General features: G+C 44.9%; 1 protein-coding gene across 1 annotated transcript in view; it reads right to left on the bottom strand.

Moving 5' to 3' along the window:
• Positions 1-8,861: 8,861 nt before the first annotated feature.
• Positions 8,862-24,248, bottom strand: part of LOC149360556 (beta-hexosaminidase subunit beta-like) — a 54,541-nt gene continuing 39,154 nt past the window's right edge. Inside the window, exons 13-15 of the mRNA XM_089572396.1 lie at positions 23,261-23,351; positions 20,591-20,695; positions 8,862-10,041 (exon numbers count right to left, since the gene is read on the bottom strand). Coding sequence (XP_089428522.1) covers positions 9,954-10,041; positions 20,591-20,695; positions 23,261-23,351 — 284 coding nt within the window. The 3' untranslated portion in view covers positions 8,862-9,953. The remainder of the gene's footprint in view (positions 10,042-20,590; positions 20,696-23,260; positions 23,352-24,248) is intronic.

Here is a 24,248-nt window from a genome sequence, read left to right as displayed (position 1 = left end):
AGTAACGACGTAGAACTCAGTCACGATCTAGATCGAGACGAATTCATACCCTATCCTACTACATCAAAAAAATTGTTTGGGGCTTTCCTTGCGTAAACTTCGTTTCTGCATTCATTATTTCAGTAATTCAGTTATTGAGGATGCTGAACTGCGAATTTAAATTATCAAAAAAAGATGTACTTCGCAATTCCATTATCTCCAACAATACTGGCAATTTTCACGAAGTTCCCGCCAAACTGCGGCGGCTCTGTGAACGAGCCCAAGAAAGGTTTCGGGTTTATGGGGTTTAACGTCCCAAAGCGACTTAGGCTATGAGAGATGCCGTAGTGAAGGGCTCCTCAAATTTCGCGCCACCTGGGGTTCTTTAACGTGCACTGACATCGCACAGTACACGGGCCTCTAGAATTTCCCCTCCATCGAAATTCAACCCCCGCGGCCGGAATCGAACCCGTGTCTTTTGGGTCAGCAGCCGAGTGCCGTAATCGTCGAGCCACCGCGGCGGCGCCGAGCCCAAAAAGGATCACCCAAGAAGCCACGTCACGTGCTTTGTTGCATGAGGTCGGCAGCACACTCAGACTTCGCTGTCACAGTTTTCTGGTTAAAATATTGCTTTAGAGCGCTCTTACGTACATGTTTCTATGCCGACGATGTATGAGTCGGTACGTGTCATTGCGCGAGTGTACTGGTGCCAGCAATGCAGAGAGGGCATGGGAACAGGATGCTTGCAGGATGTGTAGTGAAGCACTTGCAAGACCATTGCAGCGCTGCTCCCAGCAGGCATAGAGCTACAGCTCTAATGAGATGATTTATGCGATGTAGGTAACTACGAAGCACCACTTGTTAACCATTACTCAGCCCATGCGTCTAACGGAAGAGCGAGGAGTTTTTGCAGGAATGTCCCTGTAATAACAGGTCTAATTGCGGCTCGCATGTAGTGTTATTTCCTATCCACGGAGAGAAAGAGAGAGTGTAAATATAATGGTTTACTCGAACTTCATTTCATTTAAACTCTTCCTACATTACGTAATTGTCCGAAGCATTCGCTGCAAATGTGCTCGGACAGGCGGATGGTGAGAACCCAACAGAACTGAACGAAAAGATTTTATCATAAAGGGCTTGCATTTATTGCGTGCGTTCCATTCAATGCTGACGAGGAAAAAGAGCGCGCAAGGTGCCATTTCTCGGAAAAAATAGTGCGCGGGGTTCGAGATCGCGTGTCGTTCGCGCTTTCTAATTATACCCTGGATTAAAAATTATATAAGTGTCTCAGGCAGGACGTGGTCATAAAAATTTATGAGCGAGAAAAAACGCAAAGCGCGGGTTGTTAGGAGTAAAAGCTCCTGCGACGGCGAGAAATTTTCGCCCTTGATATTTGCGCAAGTGATATGGCAGTCACTAAGCCTTGCTTAGCTGCGGAGATAAATTAAAAATACTGCGCTTTCAATTTCATCATTCACTCGTTGTACAAGTCTCCAACTCCGATGTTACTGAGTTAAAATTTTCTCGAAAGTCTGTGTCCACTTCCCCCCTCCGCATTCAGGCCAGCTGATTTTGCGTTCCAGAAAGCGATTTTTATTTTTCACTCGTTTAGTTCCGTTGTACCGTGAGTGAGGAAAGAATTACACTCACGGGGTCGTTACCATCAAGAAATTTTAAAACAAGCATGATACTACGTACCATGATTTTACGTAGGGCAATGAGAGTGCCATTTAGGCCACTGTAATTCGATATGTAAAGATTTCTGAACTTCTTACCTTGTGCAGGCGGAGACGTCGTCACAGAATGACGGTTCAATCTCTCACTAAATCTTATATAAAATTCTTCCAAAATCAACCTACAGAAAACTTCTACCGAAAAGATCTCCTTGTACGGGGTATCACCCGATCTGTACTAACGTGGCCGAGGGGAGACTGTCAATGGTGGTCTCTAGGACGGTGTGCAATTGTCGGTGCTAGTTTTGCAGCGCAGCATTTAGTAGATTACATCCACTGGGTTTACAGTCATTAGATAACTTTTCCGAGCACCGCCTTCCTTTCAGAAGAAATATAGCCGCCACGGTGCAAATACCATCCTTTTCATGGACTTCCCATAGAACGGAGGGTTTACCAAGCATATGGGCTTTCCTGTAGGATTCGCCCGAATGCAAAAGGTTTTGCTTCAACGATTTAAGAGAACTACTCTTTCCTGTTTATAGTGAATGTCCGTTCACGTTATGTCCGAATTTCGCTGTTCCAACTACGTAGAAATATAACACGCGACTTATAATAACGATGTTCCGAAGGCGGATAAACAGGAAACCACGGATGCGGCTACACTGTTAGCAACGTGAGTCAAGGATGGTCATGAATCTTCCATATCCGGCAGTGGGGAAAGGTAGATAAGGGTGCTCTGAAAACTCATGCAGTGACTCTAATGAGACTGTCTACTTTTGCCGCCTGTCGAAAAATGGTTTGGTTCATTGGGGTTTAACGTCCCAAAGCAACTCAGGCTATCAGAGACGCCGTAGTGAAGGGCACCGGAACTTTCCACCACCTGGGGTTCTTTAACGTGCACTGACATCGCACAGTACACGGGCCTTTAGAATTTAAATAAATTGGTTTTTGAGCAAAGAAAATGGCGCAGTATCTTTCTCGCATATCTCGGCGGACACCTGAACCGCGCCGTAAGGGAAGGGAGGAAGGTGGGAGTGAAAGAAGGAAGAGAGAAAGAGGTGCCATAGCGGAGGTCTCCGGAATAGTTTCGACCACCTGGGGATCTTTAACGTGCACTGACATCGCACAGCGCACGGGCGCCTCTTGCGTTTCGCTTCCATCGAAACGCGGCCGGGATCGAACCCGCGTCTTTCGGGTCAGCAGCCGAGCGCCGTAACCACTGAGCCACCGCGGCGGGGCTGTCGTAAAAAGTGTGAAACCAGAACGCCCAACAAAAGGAAGTAGGCGTTCGCGTAGTAGCACGGCTGGTCCCGTGATGACCAGTGTCACTGCGCTGCTCATCAAGTTATCAGTGCCGTAACGTAGTCAGAGTGAGCGCTTTACATGGGCGCGCCAACTACGCCTCTTGCGCCGGCCACGAGGCCCTATGCCGTGACATGAACGAAAACAGAACCATTCAGCGGCTGCCCTCCAAGCCGAGTACGTTATCCCCGCGCCGTGACGTCATTGCGAGCATGCACTGGAAAGAGGTGGATGACGAGGAATCGCCAATTCACAAGTCGCAAAATCAAATTTTAATAGAATGCATTACAAAATTACGCAATATAAGCTCTGAATAAACGCATTAATAAGCATAATCATCTGTTCATTCCTCTAATCTAAGGGCTTAACGAAAATTTCGGAAGTTCTCTTTAGTAGCGCTAACCACGAAAGGCGTCTCAAAAAGACAAAGCAGGAGAGCACTAGGAGGGAGGTAAGGCTGAGCACATCACCAAGATGGAGTGCCGGTCCGGTCGAACACTTCCCTCAGATAATCTTTTGCCAGAAAGCGCCCCGCCGCGGTGGCTCAGTGGTTATGGCACTCGGCTGCTGGCCCGAAAGATGCGGATTCGACCTCGGCCGCGGCGGGTGAATTTCGATGGAGGCGAAATTCTAGAGGCCCGTGTACTGTGCGATATCAGTGCACAGTGCACATTAAAGAACCCCACGTGGTCGAAATTTCCGGAGCCCTGCACTGCGGCGTCCCTCATAGCCTGAGTCACTTTGGGACGTTAAACCCTAATAAACTAAACTAATCTAAACTTTCGCCAGAAATGAGATTTCGTCGAAAGAACACATTCACAGTACCGGTCTATCATTATAGTTTTACATAGGTTGTGTAGAGCATTCAGAAAATAGGCAGTACAATTTGGTGAATAAAGGTGAAGCTAGTGTATGCGACTGTATGCAAATGAGCAGGCGTGTCATTAGAAAGGAAGGATTGCTTAATGAACCTCGCAATACAGCTCACGATGAGACAACGCTGTCGCATTAAAAGCACGTAAGCACTCTCAAGTGTTCTCCGCAATTTTTAAGGCGGAAGCCTTTAATGCCTAATCGCTGTAATCAGGAGTTGTCGACAGAAATGTCACGCTTTTCAGTTGGTCGAAACGGTCGTGACGTCATAGTGCGCGAATTTCAAACGGGGCCAATTGTACTTTGGCTACTAACCATGCAACCAATTAAAGGGATCGTATAGTGATGCTCCAAGTAAATTTGACTGAGGTTAGTTAATGCTTACTTGACCAATTAGTCCAATTAACCTTTCTAGTCAGACCACATAAATAAATAAAACCGAGTAAGAAATTGGCCGAGCTTGGGAATCGAACCCCGGTCTCCGGAGTGCGAGTCGAGCACGCTACCACTCTGCCATGCCAGCTCGATGGTTTGGAATGAACAAAGGTGCGTCTAGTGAATACGGTGTCTTCGTTTACTCCCATATTCCTCCCTTCCCGTTGCGGCGAGGTTTAGGTGTCCACCGAGATATGAGAGACAGATACATTTCCTTTGCTCAAAAACCAATTTACCGACGAGCAAGGCGTATTTGTCCGTGTTTCAGATTGGTCAAAATTGTCGTGACTTACCACGCGCGAATTTCGACTGCGGTCCACCGAAATATGTGAGACAGTTACTGCGCAACTTCCTTTCCTCAAATACAATTTTCGACTAGTGTCTACTGAGATATGTGAGACAGTTAATGCGTAATTTCCTTTCCTCAAATAGAATTTTCATTTTCTTCACTACGGCCCCTCTTTCTTCTTTCACGCACACTTCCTCCCTTCCTGTACATTGCGGCTCAGGTGTCCGCCGAGACGACAGAGAATTACAGCGCCATTTCCTTTCCTGTACTGTGCGATGTCAGTGCGCGTTAAAGAACCCCAGGTGGTCGAAATTTACGGAGCCCTTCACTACGGCGTCTCTCATAGCCTTAGTCGCTTTGGGACGTTAAACCCCATAAACCAAACCAAACCATCAAAAAGCGTTGCGTTCAAAGGGCTAGGCATCGCGCCGAACGGGTGGTGGCGTTCCGTGGACTCCCTGGCAGCGCTACAACACGCTGTCGCGTTCCACTCCTGAAGGCGAAGCTTAAGCGTCATTAATTGGCAGTTAATTAATGCGCCAACAAAATGTGAAGTGAACAGTCGCGTAGCAGAATGCAGCACTCAGGCTTTCGCCTTTCAGCACTTTAGCCGCTAAAGTTCCTCGTAATTTTTTTCTGTTCGGAATTCAAACGAAGCACGTTTTTGCACATTCCTTTTCAGGGTGCGTACTGGGCGTTCAAGTAGAATTCGTGGACGAAGTGCCTCAGCAGTGCTACGATGCTTTCACGAACATCTGCGGCGCTGGATTTCCTGTTTACAGCAAGGACCTCTGCGATCTTTAACGTACAGTATTATTACTGATGAACGCAAGTCCAATCTGTTGTTGAGCACGAATGTACTTCTGGCAGTGTTTGCCTGCGATGTAGTAGATCGTTCGCATAGCATTAGGCTGGATAAATGGCCGAAATGCTAAAGTTCTCGTTGGACCCTGCACAGGGCATTTCACGTAACTTGAACCAAGCATTTAAAGAAAGAAGTGCATCGCAGTTCGGCGAAATCAATGACATATTCCCCATCGTGTGGCGATTCTCAGTGTTTTTCAATTCAACAAAATTAGTTATTTAGCTAAGATTAATTACGCAAAAATTTTAACAATAATTTTCGAACCACTCGCTTTTTGCTAACGTGTTGGTGGGGTTGAAAAAACGGATCCTGCTTTTTGTGGCTACCTATTTATGACCAGATTCTTTCCTCCAACATTTAAACAAAGCCTCCGAAGAATTAAATGAAAACCACGTTATTGCTCATGCACTACCATGTTCCAGCGCTCCCAAGCGTGTTCTGAACGAACGAAACGCGCGACCTGAACGTGCCCAAGTGAGTTTTGCCCGCTCACATCCGCGGTCTGCGCAAGATAGAAATAAAGAAAACCAAGGGTAACTTCAAATACGTGAACTCACTACTTTCCTTTATTTCTTCTTTCTATGACTAAAAATAAAGCTCCGGGTGAATATTGACTGCACACGGCTTTCCTATCACCTATATCTAATCACGGCGCGCACTTTAACTGTTCGGGAAGAATGTGCCGACGCACTTTCAAAACTATGGTAACAACGGCGCCGGCCGCTCACTTCGAAACAGTGAGCGCGTACGCATATTCATTCACGACGCGTTTGGCAGCCCTAGATTACGGTAGCGCAAGTGCAGAATCTGGTGCTTTTGTCCTACTTGGGAAGTTTTCTTGGAATGTGTGAATAAAGGACCACTTAAGAGATAAGTTGCGAAAAAAAGTCCATCGACTGTTTAGTAAGCCTTTCTACAACCAAACAAATCGCATGTAACCCTAAAATGAATGTTAATATTTGTCATATTTAATCTTAGCTAATTAATAATTAAGCACAATTTTAAAAATTCTCTGAAGGGCGCCACACTATGTGAAACTGTATGTCTTTATTCTTTCCCAGCTCCATTGCGCCGCATTCTTGAAAACCTGTGGTTAATGTTACGAGAAACACGTTGTATAAGGCGGATACTTGAGCAAGTTGGTAGATCCTAAACAAGGAAAAACAACACAGAAACACAGAACGAAGAAAGAACACCGTGTTGTGCCATCGTTTCCTTTTGTACGGCCTTTGTTTCTGCGGTGTTTACCCTGCGTAAATGCGCCAAAAGTGTCTTTACGATATCCCTTGAATTTTTTCTTGCTAATAAAACTCTTCGTTGTTGCCTGTCTGCCAGGTAATTTGGGTATGAATTCACTTCCAATTGGTTTTCGCAAAGCTTCTGACACGTAGGCCCTACTGTAAAAACATTTCCACCCTTAAGTATGCATTTTCTTGTCTATAACTTCTACCTTTTCGCCCTCCAAAAAGGTTTTAAGTATGGTTGTTACAACCAGATAGTAAGGGTTTAATAGCTAGAGTTCTGTCCATTTTTCCGACTCCTTTGAAAATTGATAAGTATTTTTTTTTTGCGTGCACTCTTGGAGGGAAGCCAACATTCTTTATGACAAGGTGCCGATGACCTGTCAAACTTATTACCAGTCTTAGGTATACAATACACAGCTGGGTCTTTCACAGAGGGTCTGGAATGGTTTGCTTTTGAGTCACATTTTTGATGGCTCCATAATGTTCACGGCGTGATTTATTTCAGAACATAATCGAAAAAGAAAAAGAAGCTTGCTAAAGGAGGCCTGCCTTCAGCAAACCCGCTCGCAAAGTAATAGGATGCTGGCATGTGCAAAATATATTTCTCTAAGGAACATTAGCAGGTATAAGCGTCGCTGCAAAGAGTGATACAAAGCTACTGAGGCGACAGAGTTGAACGCAGAAGACACCACTGCTGCATACAATACTTACTCGCCCATGCGGACTATAAACCGGCTGTAGATTACCCAAGCAAAATCTCTATTTTATACCGAAATTTGCTCCAGTGGACTGCACTTCGGGTGCGGACTACAGACCGAAATATACTTTACACAACGTGCCTACTATGCGGGCAAGGTTTGATTTAATTTGGTTTATTGGGGTTGAACGTCCCAAAGCGAATAAGGCTATAAGGGGCGCCGTAGTGAAGGGCTCCGGAAATTTCTACCACTTGAGTTTCTTTAACGTGCGCAGACATCTCACAGTACACGGGCCCCTAGAATTTCGCCTCCATCGAAATTCAGCCGCCGCGGCCGGGATCGAACCCAAGTCTTTTCGGGCCAGCAACCGAGCGCCGTAACCACGGAGCCACCGCGGCGGGTCATACGGGCAAGGCTTAAGACCTGCGTTAGGAGTTCTTTTCTTCTTTCTGGCAAGCTTGCAATGCTCAGGCGGACAGTTTTGAATAGTCTTACTGCTGCGCGGTAGCACACAGGTGAAGAGCAACAAATCTAGAAGATGCCGAATGTCTTTGTCCGGACTGAAAGTTTCTGCGTTGTCAGTATCCTTTATAACCTTCCTTTCCATAGGTTGTGTCTGCATTGGGGTGTTTTCTCAGGCATTTCTGAGATGGCATAAGTTCAGCAATTTTTAACCGCTTCAGCCCGGGAAAGCAAGGTGCGTTTTCTACAGCTGTTAGGTGGTCCGTATTACACGGATTTAAGCAGATTTCACCTCTTGCCTCCTTCGCATGGAGCCTTAGTTTGTTATTGCTCAGTCGTTCAGAAGGCAAGCGCTAACCGAAATATAGCTCAAATTTATTCTCAATAAGAAGTGAACCTTTGATTGAGAAATATAATGAATAACGCGAAAAACAGTAGAAGTAACACAACATAAACACGACATACAAAGGCGGGAGTAGCACATGAGTTTTAATGAAAAGTGCGCGAATAATTAGTCGCATGCTAATAGCTTATCAGTCATGTGCACCGAGCTTAGGTCACAGTTTGTCAAATGAGACCACCTCACTCAGCCTTAGCCACCCTGACTGTTGAATCACACATGAATTCCCAACATTCAAGATATGATGAGCCTTAGTTGATTTCCTTACGTACTGACCATGACACAAACTTCCGCATACTATCTAGAGATTGAAATTTCTCTCTCAAAAGCGCATTTGGGCATCGACCCCATTGACCAAAGTACACCTTTCGAGGCGGCAGGTATAAAATTCGAGAAAGAAAAACAGTAGCGCCGAAAAAACACACACGCAGCTGAAGAACGACGTAGGACAAGCGCACACTTCCTCTGACTAATCTCTGAAAAGCGAGGAAATATACAGAAACCTTGGCATGCGCAGAACGAAACCTTATGTGCAATCAACAGAACCGTTCAAGATATGAAATCTCAGCTGTAAAAAGGTTCACAGATGTATCGCTGACAAACCTTTTTCCTCTTTTTCTTATGTGGTACGCCTCCAAAACCTCCCATGCCTTACTATCACCGCTCCTGCCCAGAATCTTTATCCCATCAAGTCGTGGTTCACACTTTTTGGAGTTCTCGCAATTTTTCCCAGCCTTATGTTCTGCCGCTCGGTGACAAACCTTGCACTCTGCGCAGTGCTTGGGTAGATGCGCACCTCCTACTTCTTTGAGCGAGCGCGCGTGTTCCGCTGCACGGTTATTGATACACCTGCCTGTTTGGCCCACATAGGCCTTACCGCAGGTCAGCGGTATCTCATAGGCATAGAACTGTCGACTCCATTTCTGACACAAGCCAAGTATTCATATTTGTACCAGACAGAGCAGTGGACGGCTCTGTATGCCTCCCGCCACGATCAGGTGTCAGGTCATTTCACAACTTACAAATCATTGTCATCAGAAAACATCATTCAAAGGTTTTTATTGACTGAAAAATGGCCGGAACTCCAGACCAAGAAACCACGATCCTGAATCTGTGCGAGAGGCCATGTGCGCAAGCATCTGCCACCAAGAACACAAAGGAAACGAGTTTAAGCTAGCGTTTCTTTAGCAGAGCTGCGCATACCCTTTTTTCTCGAAATTTAACGATTATGTTAATCCAGCAGCAGGGCTTCACGATTCCGGTTTCAAACCAGGTGCATTCCCTTAACGCTATTCTCACTTTTTTCCACTTTATGTTCACAGCCGTTGGCATATTCACCCAAGAGACACCAATGACGAAATGCGCTATAACGCGCATGTTCACCCAAGACAAGTGTAGGTCCACTGCAGATGTACCATGTTCTGCTTCCTAACATGGAACTTAAACTAGGAGGATCCGAAAACATTTCCGTCGTTCGCAAGTCGTAACGTTTGCTGAAAACTATTTCACTCTGCTTTATTAAACGAACGCATAACTTTACCGTGAGAGCCAATACTTTTTCTCTGCCGCTGCCGCCCACGTTAAGTGCACCCTGCGGCAGCCGTAAAAGTGAGGAGTCAAACTAGGTATCTTATAAGTACGCGCGTTCTCTTTCAAGGAACGCAGAAGAGCAAAGTTGCTGTGTCTAGTTGGAGACAGCGCGAAAGGATTTTTCTCCACTGCACAGCTCCTCCTCAGTCTGTCTCGAAGGCATCCCGGAAGTCCAACTCTTCGTCGTTTTCGCACGACATGCTGTTGAGTGGGTGCACCGGGATTCCGCGCCTGGTGGAAGTACAAAATGACGAGAAAAACGTTACTGTGAGGCAATTCCTTTTCACATCTAAAGAGAATAATAACACAATCTGGAGGGCTAGTTGGTGGGAATCCATACGATTTCAGAAGCGCGAACACGTTTAGGAAAAGACAGAAGGCGGACAGGACAGAGCGCTGAACTATCAACTTTATTTCAAGATTGCCCAAGGCCCCGCTCTTAAATACACACGCCACAGAAACGCCCACCTGGCGGATTTATTTAAGGACAACACAATCAGAGCGCGAACGATTATATTAGCACTTTTTCCCGGGTTATCAAGGACACAACGAGCATGAGCGCTAACAAAGAAAAGACTAAAAACCAATGAAAGACATGTAAAAAGCATGGAACAACAGGGCTGAGGGCGCATGAAGGTCTGAAGAAAACACAAGCAAAAAAAGCTAAAAACACAAGAATGACATTGCTACAACACGATGGGATAACAAAGGCGAGGAAGCGGGGGTTGTTAGGTGAAATGGCGAAAACAACTGCTAAAAAGGTTAACTAAGGATGAACGCCAACAACTAACACAGCTAAAACGTCAGAAACCATGTAAAGGATGCCACTAAAACCGGGTGAAATCAAATAAAACCAGAGAGAAAGGCGACTTCTTTTTCGGACAGGGAGATTGAAGGAGTGCTAACACAACCTTCCCTAGACTTCCTGATGTAGGCAGCTTCAACAATTTCGCGCGTCAACTGGTTTTTATGCTTTTTTAGCACTGACTCTGTGCTAAAAAAGCATAAAAACCAGTTGACCAGTAGAGAATAATAGTTGGAAGCAAGGGATTAACGAGCGCATGAAGCAGCCATAGACTCTAAAGAAACAGTAAAATGGGAGTGCGCTTTCCTCTAACGCCCTCCCTCTTATAAAAGGAACTGCGCTAGAGGACGCTTGCTCCATTTCACTCCCATGTGGGTGCTACGCAAGGATAGCGACGTTGGGAAAACAGGTCTTCGAGAACTACAGAGATGAAGGCGAAAGTTTGACGCCATTCACCAAGCAAATATGTAGTCTTTGTCAAAAGTAACCAGGCTCCATGGTTTGCTTCTAATTCGTATAGTAGAGCCCTCACGGATTCCCTAAAGATCAAAAAGTTCTTAGAAGGTGAGAACAGGGGTTCTCCTTACCATACAGATATATAGATCTTCAGGGCTGGCGCAATAGCTTTAATATACGAGTGAGAAAAACGTGCAGCCTGGTTACTTTTGACAAACACTGTACATGCAAAGGAATGCAACTAAAGACAGGAGCTCAGCATAAATGCGGAAGGAAAGAGAAGGGCAACAAGTAAAACTTAAAAAAATGGCTCCTAGAGAGAAATATTTTGTTGCAATGCCTTTTCTAACTTCAAATTTGTTGCAAATCATTTCTTTTCATCTTACTTGTTTATGGTCAAAGGGTAGGCGCTATTTCTCCCGTATATATCGGGGCATATTCCACAGCCGTCATCAACGGCCCGCCTCGGTAGCTGAGAGGCTTTGGCATTCGTCTCATCATCCCAACGTTGCGGGATCAGTCACCAGCCGCGGCGAATGCATTTCGTCATGGAGGCGAAATGAAAAAATAAAACCGCTTGCTTGATGTGCGCTGTCAGTGCACTTCAAACCACCTCAGGTGGTATAAGTTGACCAGGAGAGCTTGACTACAGCGTCTTTTACAGCTCACGTTTCCTTCCTGGACAGTTTAAACATTTATAAACGATTCTTCGCGATGCTTCATTTTACTCTATATTTTTTGCCAAAGTAGTGGAACTTTCGTGGAAGAGAAATTTCGTCAACAGTCCTTAGCACAGATTCCGCAAAGGCATGTAAATTACGACTAAGTAACTAGAACAATTCATGACCTAACCAAAAATGTGGACAACTGTAGTCTAACTGATATAACTGTTAATCTGTAAAATCGCAATTCTTTGTGTATCCCACCGTGAATTTAAGTGGAAAAGAAAAGCAAAATAAAAATTGAAGCCAGCTGAATAGATTTATTTCGGGGACACCATAGACATATTTTGTGCGCCGAAAGATAAATTAGCTGCTGAGGAACTCGTAACCGAAAGTGTGAATTCTCTATCACAGATTGGTTATATTATTATCGGTCAAGTCAGCATCAGTATGATGAATATAAAGGCGAAAGTTAATGTTTCTTTAAGATAATATCTAGCGTCCCCACAGGTTCGGTTTTTCTTATACTTATCACAGACTTCTCAGAAAAAAAAATTGTACCGTGTGTATGGTCGCACATGACAAAGATACCAGGGATCGTGAAGAAAAGATGTTTTTTCGCTAGTACTTGCATCCAAATAACGTGAGGGCTGGCAGATGCGCCTAACTTGGGAAAGGCTTTATGTTGAACAGTTGCGAGAACTAAAAATTGAATTTACACATATGCAATTTCAGATACTAAACAGCCTAAAAGAACATAAACAACTAGGGATTTAGATTTTGCCTGAACAAATTTTAACAGACACATTTCATTTATGACACCCAAGATGCTGAATTACTCGTTTATATTAAGGCGAAAGCCTTTAATGACTCATGCTCGCGGTATCCGTCTGTGCGCTGGAATCGTGACAACTGTGGCCTCTCCTCCGCGCAATGGCGCAACCTCCTGCCCTCCTTAGCAACCGGCGAGCCGATGGGGGGCGCAGGTGTGCATACGAATCATGACGTCACCACAGTAGCGGTAGATCAAGCGCGCGCGCGTCGACGGTGGCAGCTGCACTGCCGCTCCTTCGCCAGACGTCTCGTTGCAGTCAAGTGAGTGAGACGCATGGCTCCGAAGCGGCCCAGTGATTCCGCGCCAAGCGGTTCGGGGAATCGGCAGTGGGTTGACCACAAGGCTTTCGCCAAGCACTTTACAATTTCCAAAGTGTCTTCAGTGATCTTTTTTCCTCTCGTTCGCTCAATGCTAGAATGCATCATCGTTTGCTGGATTCCTGATTCTACCCATTGCATTGTCCTGTCAGACAGCTTTCGGATAAACATGACCTGGTCCATAGAGAATACACCCTAACATCTAGCACAAAACATACCAAACAGCTGTGTAAATGCTTTTTTCACAGTGATATAAAGTTTCATTTCGCCGACAAACCATCCGAGATAAAATCTGTTATTCAATGAAGTTGTCATCCGCACACCTTTACAATCTTTTCTACGTGACTTAAGTAATTTAGAAAATGAAGAAGCAGTGTTACTTCAAATTCTTTGCATTTTGTTTCTTTCCCTGACTTCCTCACAGAGTGTTCTTTAGTCAAACAGGAGGTATTTTGTAAGGAAGAGTTTTATTTACAGATACCAGGGTATATGCATGTCTCCATACCTACGTTCACCCTTTCCTGCCGTAGCCTCTTTCGCAAGGTCAGCACTATGTCTAAATAAATCGCGAAAATTTACATATTCTTTCCTTTGTCACTTTGCCTTTCATAATTTTAGAGGGAGACTGCAGGGAAATATAAACTAACCAAGACGCACAGACTTTGACGCATTTTCAATGGAATTCTCCGCCTAGTCACAGACGCAACTTCCGAAGACCGGAAACGCGGTCGGAAGCTCTAAAAAGCGCGCAGGCCAAGTCAGCCGTCATGGCGGTATAGTAAGTACCCTCGCAAAAGCCCCGCTCCCTCCCAACCTAGACAAAAAGACAGATACTCTTAACTGCATTCATTGCGACTTCGTCTCCATTCAGTGCACGTGTACTGCAGAAATAAGAGCTCTGGATGCTAAAAGAAACTATACGTGAAGTCATCGAGGGAAGCCACAGCCTGCAAAACAAACTGCTGATCGCGCTGATGTGTGACGTGGATGCTAGCGTGTCGCCTTCGGTGCATTGTGTACTGTCTTCTGTATTGCAATATGTACTTTGGCTTCGAGGGAACGCGAGCAGCAGTCATGCTCTCTGAAGTCATTAAACACCATATTTGAGCACGCGCATTGCTCATCAAACGGCGCGCTTTGTTCTCGGTTATCGTATGTTGACTATACCTATGCAGTAGGTATGAATGCTGAGAAGCCATGTGATCGACTGCTATGTGGTATTTTGGATGACAAAATGTGTTCCGCCGTACTATGGTCTGCCGGCTGCAGCTATTGGCAGCGAATCCATGCACAAACTTAAGCGGACATCAGCGGGCTGAACATATTTTTCCCCGAAAGTGTGTGTACTGTAAGTACCAGTTGGGCTGCATATCGCATCTGTGTGCTATAGCTTTGTCGTAGAGAACAACCACTCGAATGCCACCGGTTCATGTCCTGCACGCATGACGTTCTGCACTGGGAAACCTTATTTAATGAGACCTCATAGTGCATGCATGTAACACTTCTGAGATATTTTTCAGCACACCTCAAAGCATATTAATTTGCGCATAGGAGCCGCCGCGGTGGTTAAGTCGCTATGGCGCTATGCTGCTGACCCGAGAGACCCGGATTCGATCCCGCAGCATCGATCGAAATTCGATGGAGGCGAAAAAAGGGAGAATGAAGCCGCTTCACAGGCCGCCTAGGAAGTACAAGAGACCGTGAGCGCTCTCGAGAGCTTGCGCTTCGGAACATGTTGTGTACAACGACCACACGTGTTTCGACAATGAAAAAAAAAGGCCAAGTAGAGTAGCTTGCTTTTGAAAGGCTCAGCAGGGGGTGTTCTCTGTTGCAAAGAAGACATTTGGCGTCCTCTGTGGCGACTTAGTACGGCCTTGGAGGGATCTCTCTGACGACCTTGGCTTTTGGTTGCCATGTTTCTCCACAAGTTCTGACGACCTGCCCTTCTCTGAGTGGTGGCAGAGTACGCAGATGGCACGATGTTTCAGCACAGACGTGCTTGGTTTCCCGTTAAAGTCCGGCAACAGTGTTTGGAGCAGTCGGCCGTGGAGTAATTCACCTGGTAACCGTCCGTCTTTTAATCGAGTGTCTCTGTAAGAGTAATCCAAGCCCAAAAATCATCTTTCCGTTCCGTTGTGTTCTTCTGGATCTTCTTTAAAACCTGCACACCTTTCTCCGTGAGCCCATTGGATCTGGGAACCCTCGGGTTTGACGTGGTGCGCTTCAAAGAGAGCGAACTCTCGACTTCAAAACAGCGGACCGTTGTCCGTGAACACCTCCACCGGTGTACCATATCTGGAAAATATGGCACTGAGTTCTTCGACAACTGTAGCTGCTGATGTGTCAGGGAAGTAATTCAACTTCTGGGAACTTAGAGAAAGCATCGTTCATGCACAAGTAGGGCTTTCTGGCGTGTTCAAAGACATTTACACCAGCTCTGCACCACACTCCTCTTAGAGGTACAGGGTGGAATAGGGGCGGTTCACTTGGTTCCTTGTATGCACACCTTCCACACACTGAACTTTTGTTGACAAAGTTCTCGATCTCGGTGTTCAGACCCGCCAGAAAAGTAGAAGGCGAGCCGTACGTTGTATTTGTTGAGCCCCAAACCGTCCTTCATGGATCTTTTGCGGTATTTCAGCACGCATGCTTGTCGATATAACAACTTTGCACCTTTTCAGCAGATTACCGTTTACCATTGACACTTCTTTCGCGAAAGCGTTAAGCTGGCCAGCACCTGGCTCGTTCATTTCGAGGAATCTGATAACACATCTTAGGTAAACGACACTGTCAATCTCTTTTGATAATCTTTGTAATGTTGTCTGGCTCATGACTGCTGACAGAATGCTCACAGCATGGACATCGCAATCATCATTTGCGTCGTCGTTCGCAGCTTTCCCCAAAGAAGCTCGGGCTAGCATATCGGCCAGTACTAGCTCCTTCATGGGAACATATTCTAATTTCAACTGGTATTTTAACAGCGCTGGAAAACACGCACCAGCGTGTATAGTATTTCACCAATTGGTTGCTTAGAGATTGCAATCAGTGGACGATGTTCTCTCGCAAGAATGAATTTCCGGCCATATGCCGAGCACCTTGACTCAGGTGCAGTCATTATACGTGAAATGAGCTACTGGTTTCCACGACTTGTTAGAGCCTTGCAGAAGGACTGAACTTATACTATTGTGTGAGGCATCGCATGTTATCTTCGTTTTTCTTTCCGGATAGAATATGGCTAACAGAAGTTGCTCAGCTAGTTTATGTGGGCGTGGGTTCAAATCCCACTTCTGACTCCATGTTTCGATGTATGTCGACGTACGTCTAACATGGTACGGTGCGGAGCACACCGTGTTTGTTGGCGGTCTTCGTGCTGCAGACTGGCCGTGGGAGCGGGAGCGGCAGAGGGCCTCGCTAGGGCACGAGAGTTTACGGTGTCCTATGGCCGCAGTACCACACACACACAAAAGAGAGTCGCCGCGGTATCACCTAACACGTGCGCTTTCTCACGGTAGACGCGCACACGTTTACGCTGTCCACGATACAACACGCAGCCTAAGTGCACAGAATGCAAGGCCAAGATTCAGCGCTCGTTTTTGCGTCTAGCTTTCATCTGCTTCTTGGGTTTAACGCTGTTTTAATTGCTAAGTACTCTTCGCATTCTTGTCTCCACTTGCCGCACTGCTCTCCTCGTATTTCGACGGTAATTTCCCACTGATGGCGAAATAACCTTCTTGTAGAAAGCGCATAAATAAGTCATCAGCAGCAGTTCCACGGATTTGTACATGGCCGCACCACATGTACTTCGCTTTTACGTATTGTTTATGGCTCATAAGAGCTTTGTATCCGGCAAAAATAAAAAAAATTTGCGCTTAACTGACTACAACCTATTAGTCTGGACTAGCTTATGGCGAATTTCGATTGGCGATCAGGAGCAAGTTTCCAAGTCTGTGAAGCCAAAGAGCTATTTCACTGGGCGATTCGGATTCACATCTTGATTTCTAATTGAACAATGACAACTGGTTCCTTCACTAATTCGTTTAGTGCTCCGCATTGCCGTTTGGAATTAGCCATTATAATTCTCTTTAGTGTTCCTTCAATGACTAATTTGCACACGGTCATTGCCCTTACATTGCCACCCATCGTTTAAAAAAGCCACCGTTCCGTCTGCATTTTCTCTTTTTTCCAGTCCATCTTAAGATCCCTCCTTGGAGTGCTTATGTCGTCTGTGTACTCTATAAGCTATATACCACCGCAGCTAACATACTGTCGCAGTCTCCTTCACATAATGTTTAGCGTACTTTCGTGGGCATCTGGGTTCTTATATGAGGTAAATATGAGTTCTTCTAATTTTTCATATCTGACAAGGGATGGCCCCCCACCCTAACGATATCAACTGACTTCGGGTGTAGCCGCTGTTTGTACCTATATGTTGGATGTATAGATTAACGAAAAAATTGCAGAAAGACGCATTGCGCGATTGAAAGTGAACATTATTGGTACGCACATTTTTCAAGCAATGTTACTTGAACGACTAGTTAAATCTGTGTCTAGACATTTAAGCCGGTGATGAAGCCCGACGCACTTTATCTTTAAACGGTGAACAGCGTCAGAAAAGAAATCGGCGGTGCCTTTTCTACAAATGTTTCGTTGGATGCTGTGAAGAAAGTGAGTGAGATGCGGTATTTTTCACGGGGGCGTGCGTCTGAAGGCAATTCTCGCCAGTCCGCTGTGCACTAACTGCGCACTTACCGTGGTGCGCACCAAATTTTCCAAGCATCAGTAATGGTTGCGTGCCGGCAGCCATGAAATCCGAATATGTCTAGTTTTTCTAAAATTGCGTTATTTCGAACCTTGATGTTTGCAGCTTGACTTAAAAGAAATTGATCGGCCGAGTGCGCCTAGGCTTTAAGAAGTTCATTTTAAATATTTCCTTTGAAAAATTAAGAAAGCAATAATTTACCACTTTGCAGCAGGTGCGAGCGAAAATAATGCCCGTTTAATTTTCGAAAAATTAATTATCGCGTAGTTTTATTGCCATCGTTTTTCCTAGAAACCCACTGCAGGCTTATTCCTGAGCCTCGATGGGTAATGTGAATACGACTGCTACGATCCTGTGAACCACAGAGGTAACCATTTCACTGCACTTAGGTCCACGCCGCAACCCGATTCCCAACTCAATGACTGCAAGAGTTTGCTTTGCTGTTTCAACGTCGATATCGGTGGTTTTGAAACAGTCATAAATTCAGACAGGGTGGTATTCAACTTTTCTCTTTTCTTAACGCACGCGCACATTTCGAAAGTCACCACTGGGACGCAGTGGCCAACGCCTATAAGCCACGCCACAGGTTTTGAACATGTTCGCGGAAGAATGAAGGGCGAAAGTGCTGTAAACGTGACCATTTTCAGCTGTCAAACTGGGAAACAAAGTACCATCCTTATAGCCTACCCAGCAACTCTGGACAAAAGCATTTTTGAGCGGGAAACCTTTGATGAACGCAATTTTTTTGTATAAAGTAAGATTTCACTATAACAATCAATATATCCGCAGATTGCCGGACGGCAGTCTTGAATTTTGTTTCTATAAACGTTGTTGCTATAGCCAAAAGTGTTGCCATTGGTTTTCTAGGGGAGCCCCAAACTCGATGAGATCGATAGAAGTACCGCGCTACATGCCAGAAGAAAAGACCATTACCTTCAATGTTTCCGTAAAAGTATCTTAATTTTTCTAACTTTCAATATTTTTGTCAGAAATTTCTGGACATGTAACAGCCAGATTAGGATGCGTTTCATTTCATTTCAATTATTGAAGCCTTAAGGGCCCGTGGGAATTACATAAGGCGGGGGCATGAACAGTGTGTGACAACAAAAACAAAAACAAAAAAGCAAAGGAAGGAAACAAAGCAACAAAAATCATGAAAGGAGACAGTAACACAGGATCAGATTATTTAGTAAAGCCGAATACATCACGTAAGACACACATGACTCGCTAATTTAGTGCGGAAAATTGCTCCATCTGTGCAAGAAGCAATACTATCAGGCAGGGCATTCCATCGGGCTATTGCCTCTGGAAAGAATGAATCATTCATCGCTGACGTGCGGCCTTTCATGGGAGCTATGGGATGACTGTGGTTTAGGCGAGGGTTATTCTTGATGGTAGCTGTAGCAAAGGATGCCTGTTAATAGGGCGGTAGAATAAGGAATGAAGGAGGCATAGGCGTGATACGATGCGACGTGATTGAAGACTTGGGAGGGAAAGGGCTCGTTCTAGTGCAGTGAAACTACTATCACGCGAGTACTGTGACATGATAAACCGCGCAGCCTGTTTAGGCAATTATTATGAGCGATTAAGCCACTCAGCCGTGACGCATCGGCGTGTCCTTGCTGAAGCTCCACAGCAACAGGAAACGTCGCATTTCATGGATTTGAACAAGGGACGTCTGCTGGCAGATGCAATTTCAAGTCTTCGACCACTCTGTTTTATTTGAAGTAAGGATGCGGAAGAAAATTTGATTTAAGAATCTCTATTTTGCTTACGCAACGTGGTTAAGCTAACAAGGAATTTACATTTTAAGTTAGGTCATGACATGAGCAGTTTAATTGTGTAAAATTAAGTTTTTTCCTGTGAAGGTAACAATGCAGGTACCAATGGTAGTGCTCAAAAACAACGGTTCCAAAGCGTGACTGTTTGTACAAACCCTTTCTGTCCTTTTCAGGAGTTTTGTCAAGGTAGCAGCAGCGAAACGCAAACAAAAATGATAGAATCCTGGCTTTGCGCGCAGTGAATGGCAGAGCAAAAAACTAAGTGAGTATCTTCATAAGCTGCTTTCATTATTTCCTGCGCCGGTTATCTTCCGAGTTTGGCTTATTTCCGCGAGTGTCCGAGTAGCAGTTAAGTAGCTGCAGAGTTCAAAAACATAAATATAAAGAATAACTGCAAGCAATTGCTGCTCCAAAGTAGCGCATGAAATAAAAATGTCCCGCCTATATATGCAGCAAAGACTTTTGTTTCAGAAAAAAAACGTCGAACTAATTTGCGATGCTTTGCATACTGGATTGAGTCAAACAAAAAATGGTTCTTACGAAGCGGACAGCTTACCGATTCGTCAGTCTGAATCAGGCGAGGACAGTTCATATTCGAACAAGGAACTACACGCAAGCACGCAGTTCCCACTCAGAGCATCACGGTAGCTGGTGGAACCAAGCTTTAATGGAACAAAGGTGATAAACCGTGAGCGACGTAGATTTCTGCAAGCACATTTTCGGAGTATCATTTGTATTACTCGCCGTGGCCGAAACGTACGAAGACTCGAGTGCAGTGCAAGTGCTTCAACGGAGGTAAGACAAACACAATAAAATGATTTTTTTTTTATTTTATACTAAATTTGGTCAATTCATTCACCTCGATGTATCACTAAATGAAAATGACCAAATCAGCACGTTTTGTAATAAAATTTTCCACCTTCACCGGTTCACACATCTCTCTTCTGACGATTCCCACCACATTCAGTAGCTAGGAAACCGAGGAAACCCCTGTCTTCGTACAGAAAGCTTGATTTTAACGCCGTAGCTTTCATTGAAGCACATAGCACAACCGTGTCTTTTTTAGTATACAGATCCATCGGCATGTGTTTCGCTGTAACATTTTCTCCTGTTGTCGCATGTCTTTCTGAGTAATAGCAAGCAAGAAAATGCGCGGAAAACTGACCTCAGCATGCGACAGCGGTGCGCGTTGAGCCTCCAGACAGCTCGGTCGGTGCTCTGCAAGTCACGGCTGCTCCACAGCCGCTCAGCCACAGCCGAAGCCCTGGGCCTGCACAAGAAAATTAAACATGTGTAGCATGCCTGCAGTCTCTGTCATGATTTAGAGGAAGAGTGGGGAAACAAGCAACTTCATGCTTTATTCTTGAAAGTTCTTTGTCCTTGAGGAAGTCCTGCTTCATTCCGAGTCGTCATGCGTTCTCTTACAATTCGCTCATCGTTGTGTGTTGCTCATGCGCACCATCCCTCAGAGTAGTGATACTATGGTAGCTTTACTCATTCTCATCCTTGTGTGTTCCTTTACGTACGGCGTGTGTTCATGGTCTCCTCTACGTTAATCTCCCGCATCATATACAACCTCTCGTTCTCCTTAAAACTCAATTCATAGCAAGACAAAATCATCATACCCTACACGCCGGTATTGATGCCTCAGCGCTTGCTTCTCATTTAACTTGAAAAATTCTTCGTTCACTGCTTCAGCCTTCAACCTGGCGTCAAACTAGTTCGTTCCTACGCTGCACGAGCACGTTTCAGCCTTTGTCTTCCTGTTTGTGAGCATTTCGAAATACTCTCTTTCTCTCTCTGAGTCTGCTCTTTCATTCTCCTTGCAACATGAAGACAGTGCCTTATGTTTGCTTAAGCCAGTGGTTTTTACGTAGCTCTAAAATTGACCAAGGCCATTCCGTCACTTATATGCAGTGATGCAAGAAAAGTGAAAGATGGGCAATGAAACGGTATCCGAACCAGTGTCGACAAAAATTGGTCCTCATGTAGCCAACATTTATGTACACGGGCTGAAGTTCTCTCTCCTCCAAAAATGATGTTCCCTGTAGGGCAAAAGTAGAAGTTATGTACCTGCCGCCCTTTTTCGTACAGAGTCGATGTTGCCGTGCCGGAAGAAGCGATGTGGCAGAATAAAGTTTTCCGGTTTCTCCTCAGCACCCTTTAGCACATATCAGCAGCCCTAAAACTCCAAATAACAACGTAGTGAACTTCACAAGAAGCCAGATTTTCTGCCAGATAGTGCTGTACAACGCAGGCTGACGTCGACTTTTAAACAATTTTTTGCAGTTGCAGCACAGTGATTACGAAACCAGACTAGGGCAACAAGGAACTCCCTTGTTTCCGAGGTTGTTCTTCAGCAGGGAATTTAAAATTAGCAATCCTGGTTAACGGTGTGACTAAAACGACCGGACGACTGCAATTCTAGCATGCATCAGGAACAAAACAATTTGGAACAACATTTATTTATTTGTTTGTCTGTTTGTTTGCTTGTCTGTTTGTTTATTTGTTTGCTTGTCTGTTTGCTTGCTTGTTTGTTTGCTTGCTTGTTTGTTTGCTTGGTTGTTTGTTTGTTTGCTTGGTTGTTTGTTTGTTTGTTTGTTTGCTTGCTTGCTTGCTTGCTTGTTTGCTTGCTTGCTTGTTTGCTTGCTTGCTTGCTTTCGTGTTTGCTTGTTTGCTTGTTTGTTTGTTTGTTTGTTTGTTTGTTTGTATATGTATGTATTTACACATAGCTTGCAGCCCTCCGGAGAGGCATTGTGTAAGCGGAGGTCAAATACAAAATTGTGTAAAATAGGTTAGAAATAAAGAGCCTAGTAAAAGTGTAGCAAAACAGAAAAAAATAAGTTCAGATAACATATCTCGGTACGCAAAAATTGGTAAAGGTACAAGGCATCTATGTGTCATGGAAGAAAAATGAAATGCACAAAGAGTTACACAAAGGCAAAAGAATAAAACATTTGAGGCATACATGAGGATAGCTGCGCATGAACAGAACCAATGAGGCAAAAGTCTCAAGCAGCTGAAAATAAAGCTGTATGAATCATGGTTGTATAAATGACGTGCTAAGCGTTATCAACGAAGTGTTTTAGTACATGTTCGCGAAAGATGTCATGATTACGCTGCAGGGCGATATAATCCGGAAGATCATTCCGGGGGAGGATGGCGCGCAGGAGTGACGAGAAGTTGAAGGCATGAGTGCTGCCATAAATGCGGGCGTAGCTGTAGTTATGTAATCTATAAGATAAGTAGGAGGGACGTTTATTTATTTATTTATTTATTTATTTATTTATTTATTTATTTATTTATTTACAGAATACCTGCGTCGCCTCGAAGGCATTATCGCAGGGGAGACAGTTTCAAAACAGCGTATTCATTTTCACACAAACGTTGTACATGTTCTGGCGGTGAATCTGTGGCATGGACGTATTTATGAAAGATAGATAAAAGGGAAATGTCGCGACAAATTTTCGATGGATGGAGCGAAAGTTCGATCTTTAGTTGAGTAACACTGGACTGATAACTAATTTTCCGAATTGAAACGACAAGCCTTACTCCGGACAGCTTCCAACTTCTATATTGGGTATTTCTGATGAGGTGACCAGTTGGATGAAGCGTACACTAGCTGTGGTCTGATAAAAGTATTGCCACTATCACTCTCCTAATAATCAATGCACGATAACGTGCACATAGGATGATACGGAAACTCTTAGAAATGGTGGTTTCAGCTTTCCTTTTTGATTCATCTTTACATAAATAATTGTGCCCATGTTAGACTTAGGTTGCGAACTACAAGCATTGCATGTCAAATACAAAGAGCAGGCGTATTCGCGCTCACCACAAGCTGGAAAGCAGGTTGGTCCGGTCGATGTACTCGCCCCACATGCAAGCTTCTCCGCCCAACACCAGGCGCTTCTCCTTACGGGTGCCTGCGGAACATGACGCAAACTCAACATTACAGTACCCTTGCCGCGAACCGACAGATCTAATTCCGCGTTTTCTGAGCTAGCCTTCGCGCGGTGTTACGCTTTATTTGCACACAGTTCCGACTGTTCTAACTCATTATGGCGTTAGTCCAGCAGTGCAGTAGAGTGTATATGTATAAAGTATACAACAGCTGTATCGTACCGGTACTCACCTATGGGCAGAAACGTGGAGGCTAACAAAGAGGGTTCAGCTTAAGTGAAGGACAACGCAGCGAGCTATGGAAAGGAAAATGATAGGTGTAACGTTAAGAGATAGGAAGAGGGCGGAGTGGGTGAGGGAACAAACGCGGGTTAATGACATCTTAGTTGAAATCAAGAGGAAGAAATGGGCTTGGGCAGGGCATGTAATGCGAAGGCAAGATAACCGCTGATCCTTAAGGGTAGCGGAGTGGATTCAAAGAGAAAGCAAACGTAACAGGGGACAGCAGAAAGTTAGGTGGGCGGATGAGATTAAGAAGTTTGCGGGGATACAGTGGCGGCAACTGACAAAGGACAGGGTTAATTGGAGAGACATGGGAGAGGCCTTCGCCCTGCAGTTGGTGTAGTCAGGCTGATGATGATGATGATGATGATTATGCAGTAGAGTGTCAGTTAGGGTCCCAATTCTCTATTAGTTCCATCTTAGATGAAAAGGAATGGTATATTATGGTATGTGCAAATTAAGATTATAGAGCTTCACATAGGCTAAGAAGGACGACGTAGCGGAGGGCCCCGCATTACTTTCGACCTCCTAGGGTTCTTGATCCGCTAGTGGACTTGGACGAGCCAGTCTCGTCATAAGCCGACTGTCATTTCTGGCTTATGACGAGTCCAGCTGGTGGGCTTTCTGGCGCTGTATAC

Source organism: Amblyomma mixtum, chromosome 2 (assembly GCF_055824585.1).
Source record: "Amblyomma mixtum isolate Tamu chromosome 2, ASM5582458v1, whole genome shotgun sequence".
Taxonomy (NCBI): Eukaryota; Metazoa; Arthropoda; class Arachnida; order Ixodida; family Ixodidae; genus Amblyomma; species Amblyomma mixtum.
This window is presented reverse-complemented; position numbering and strand designations above follow the sequence as displayed.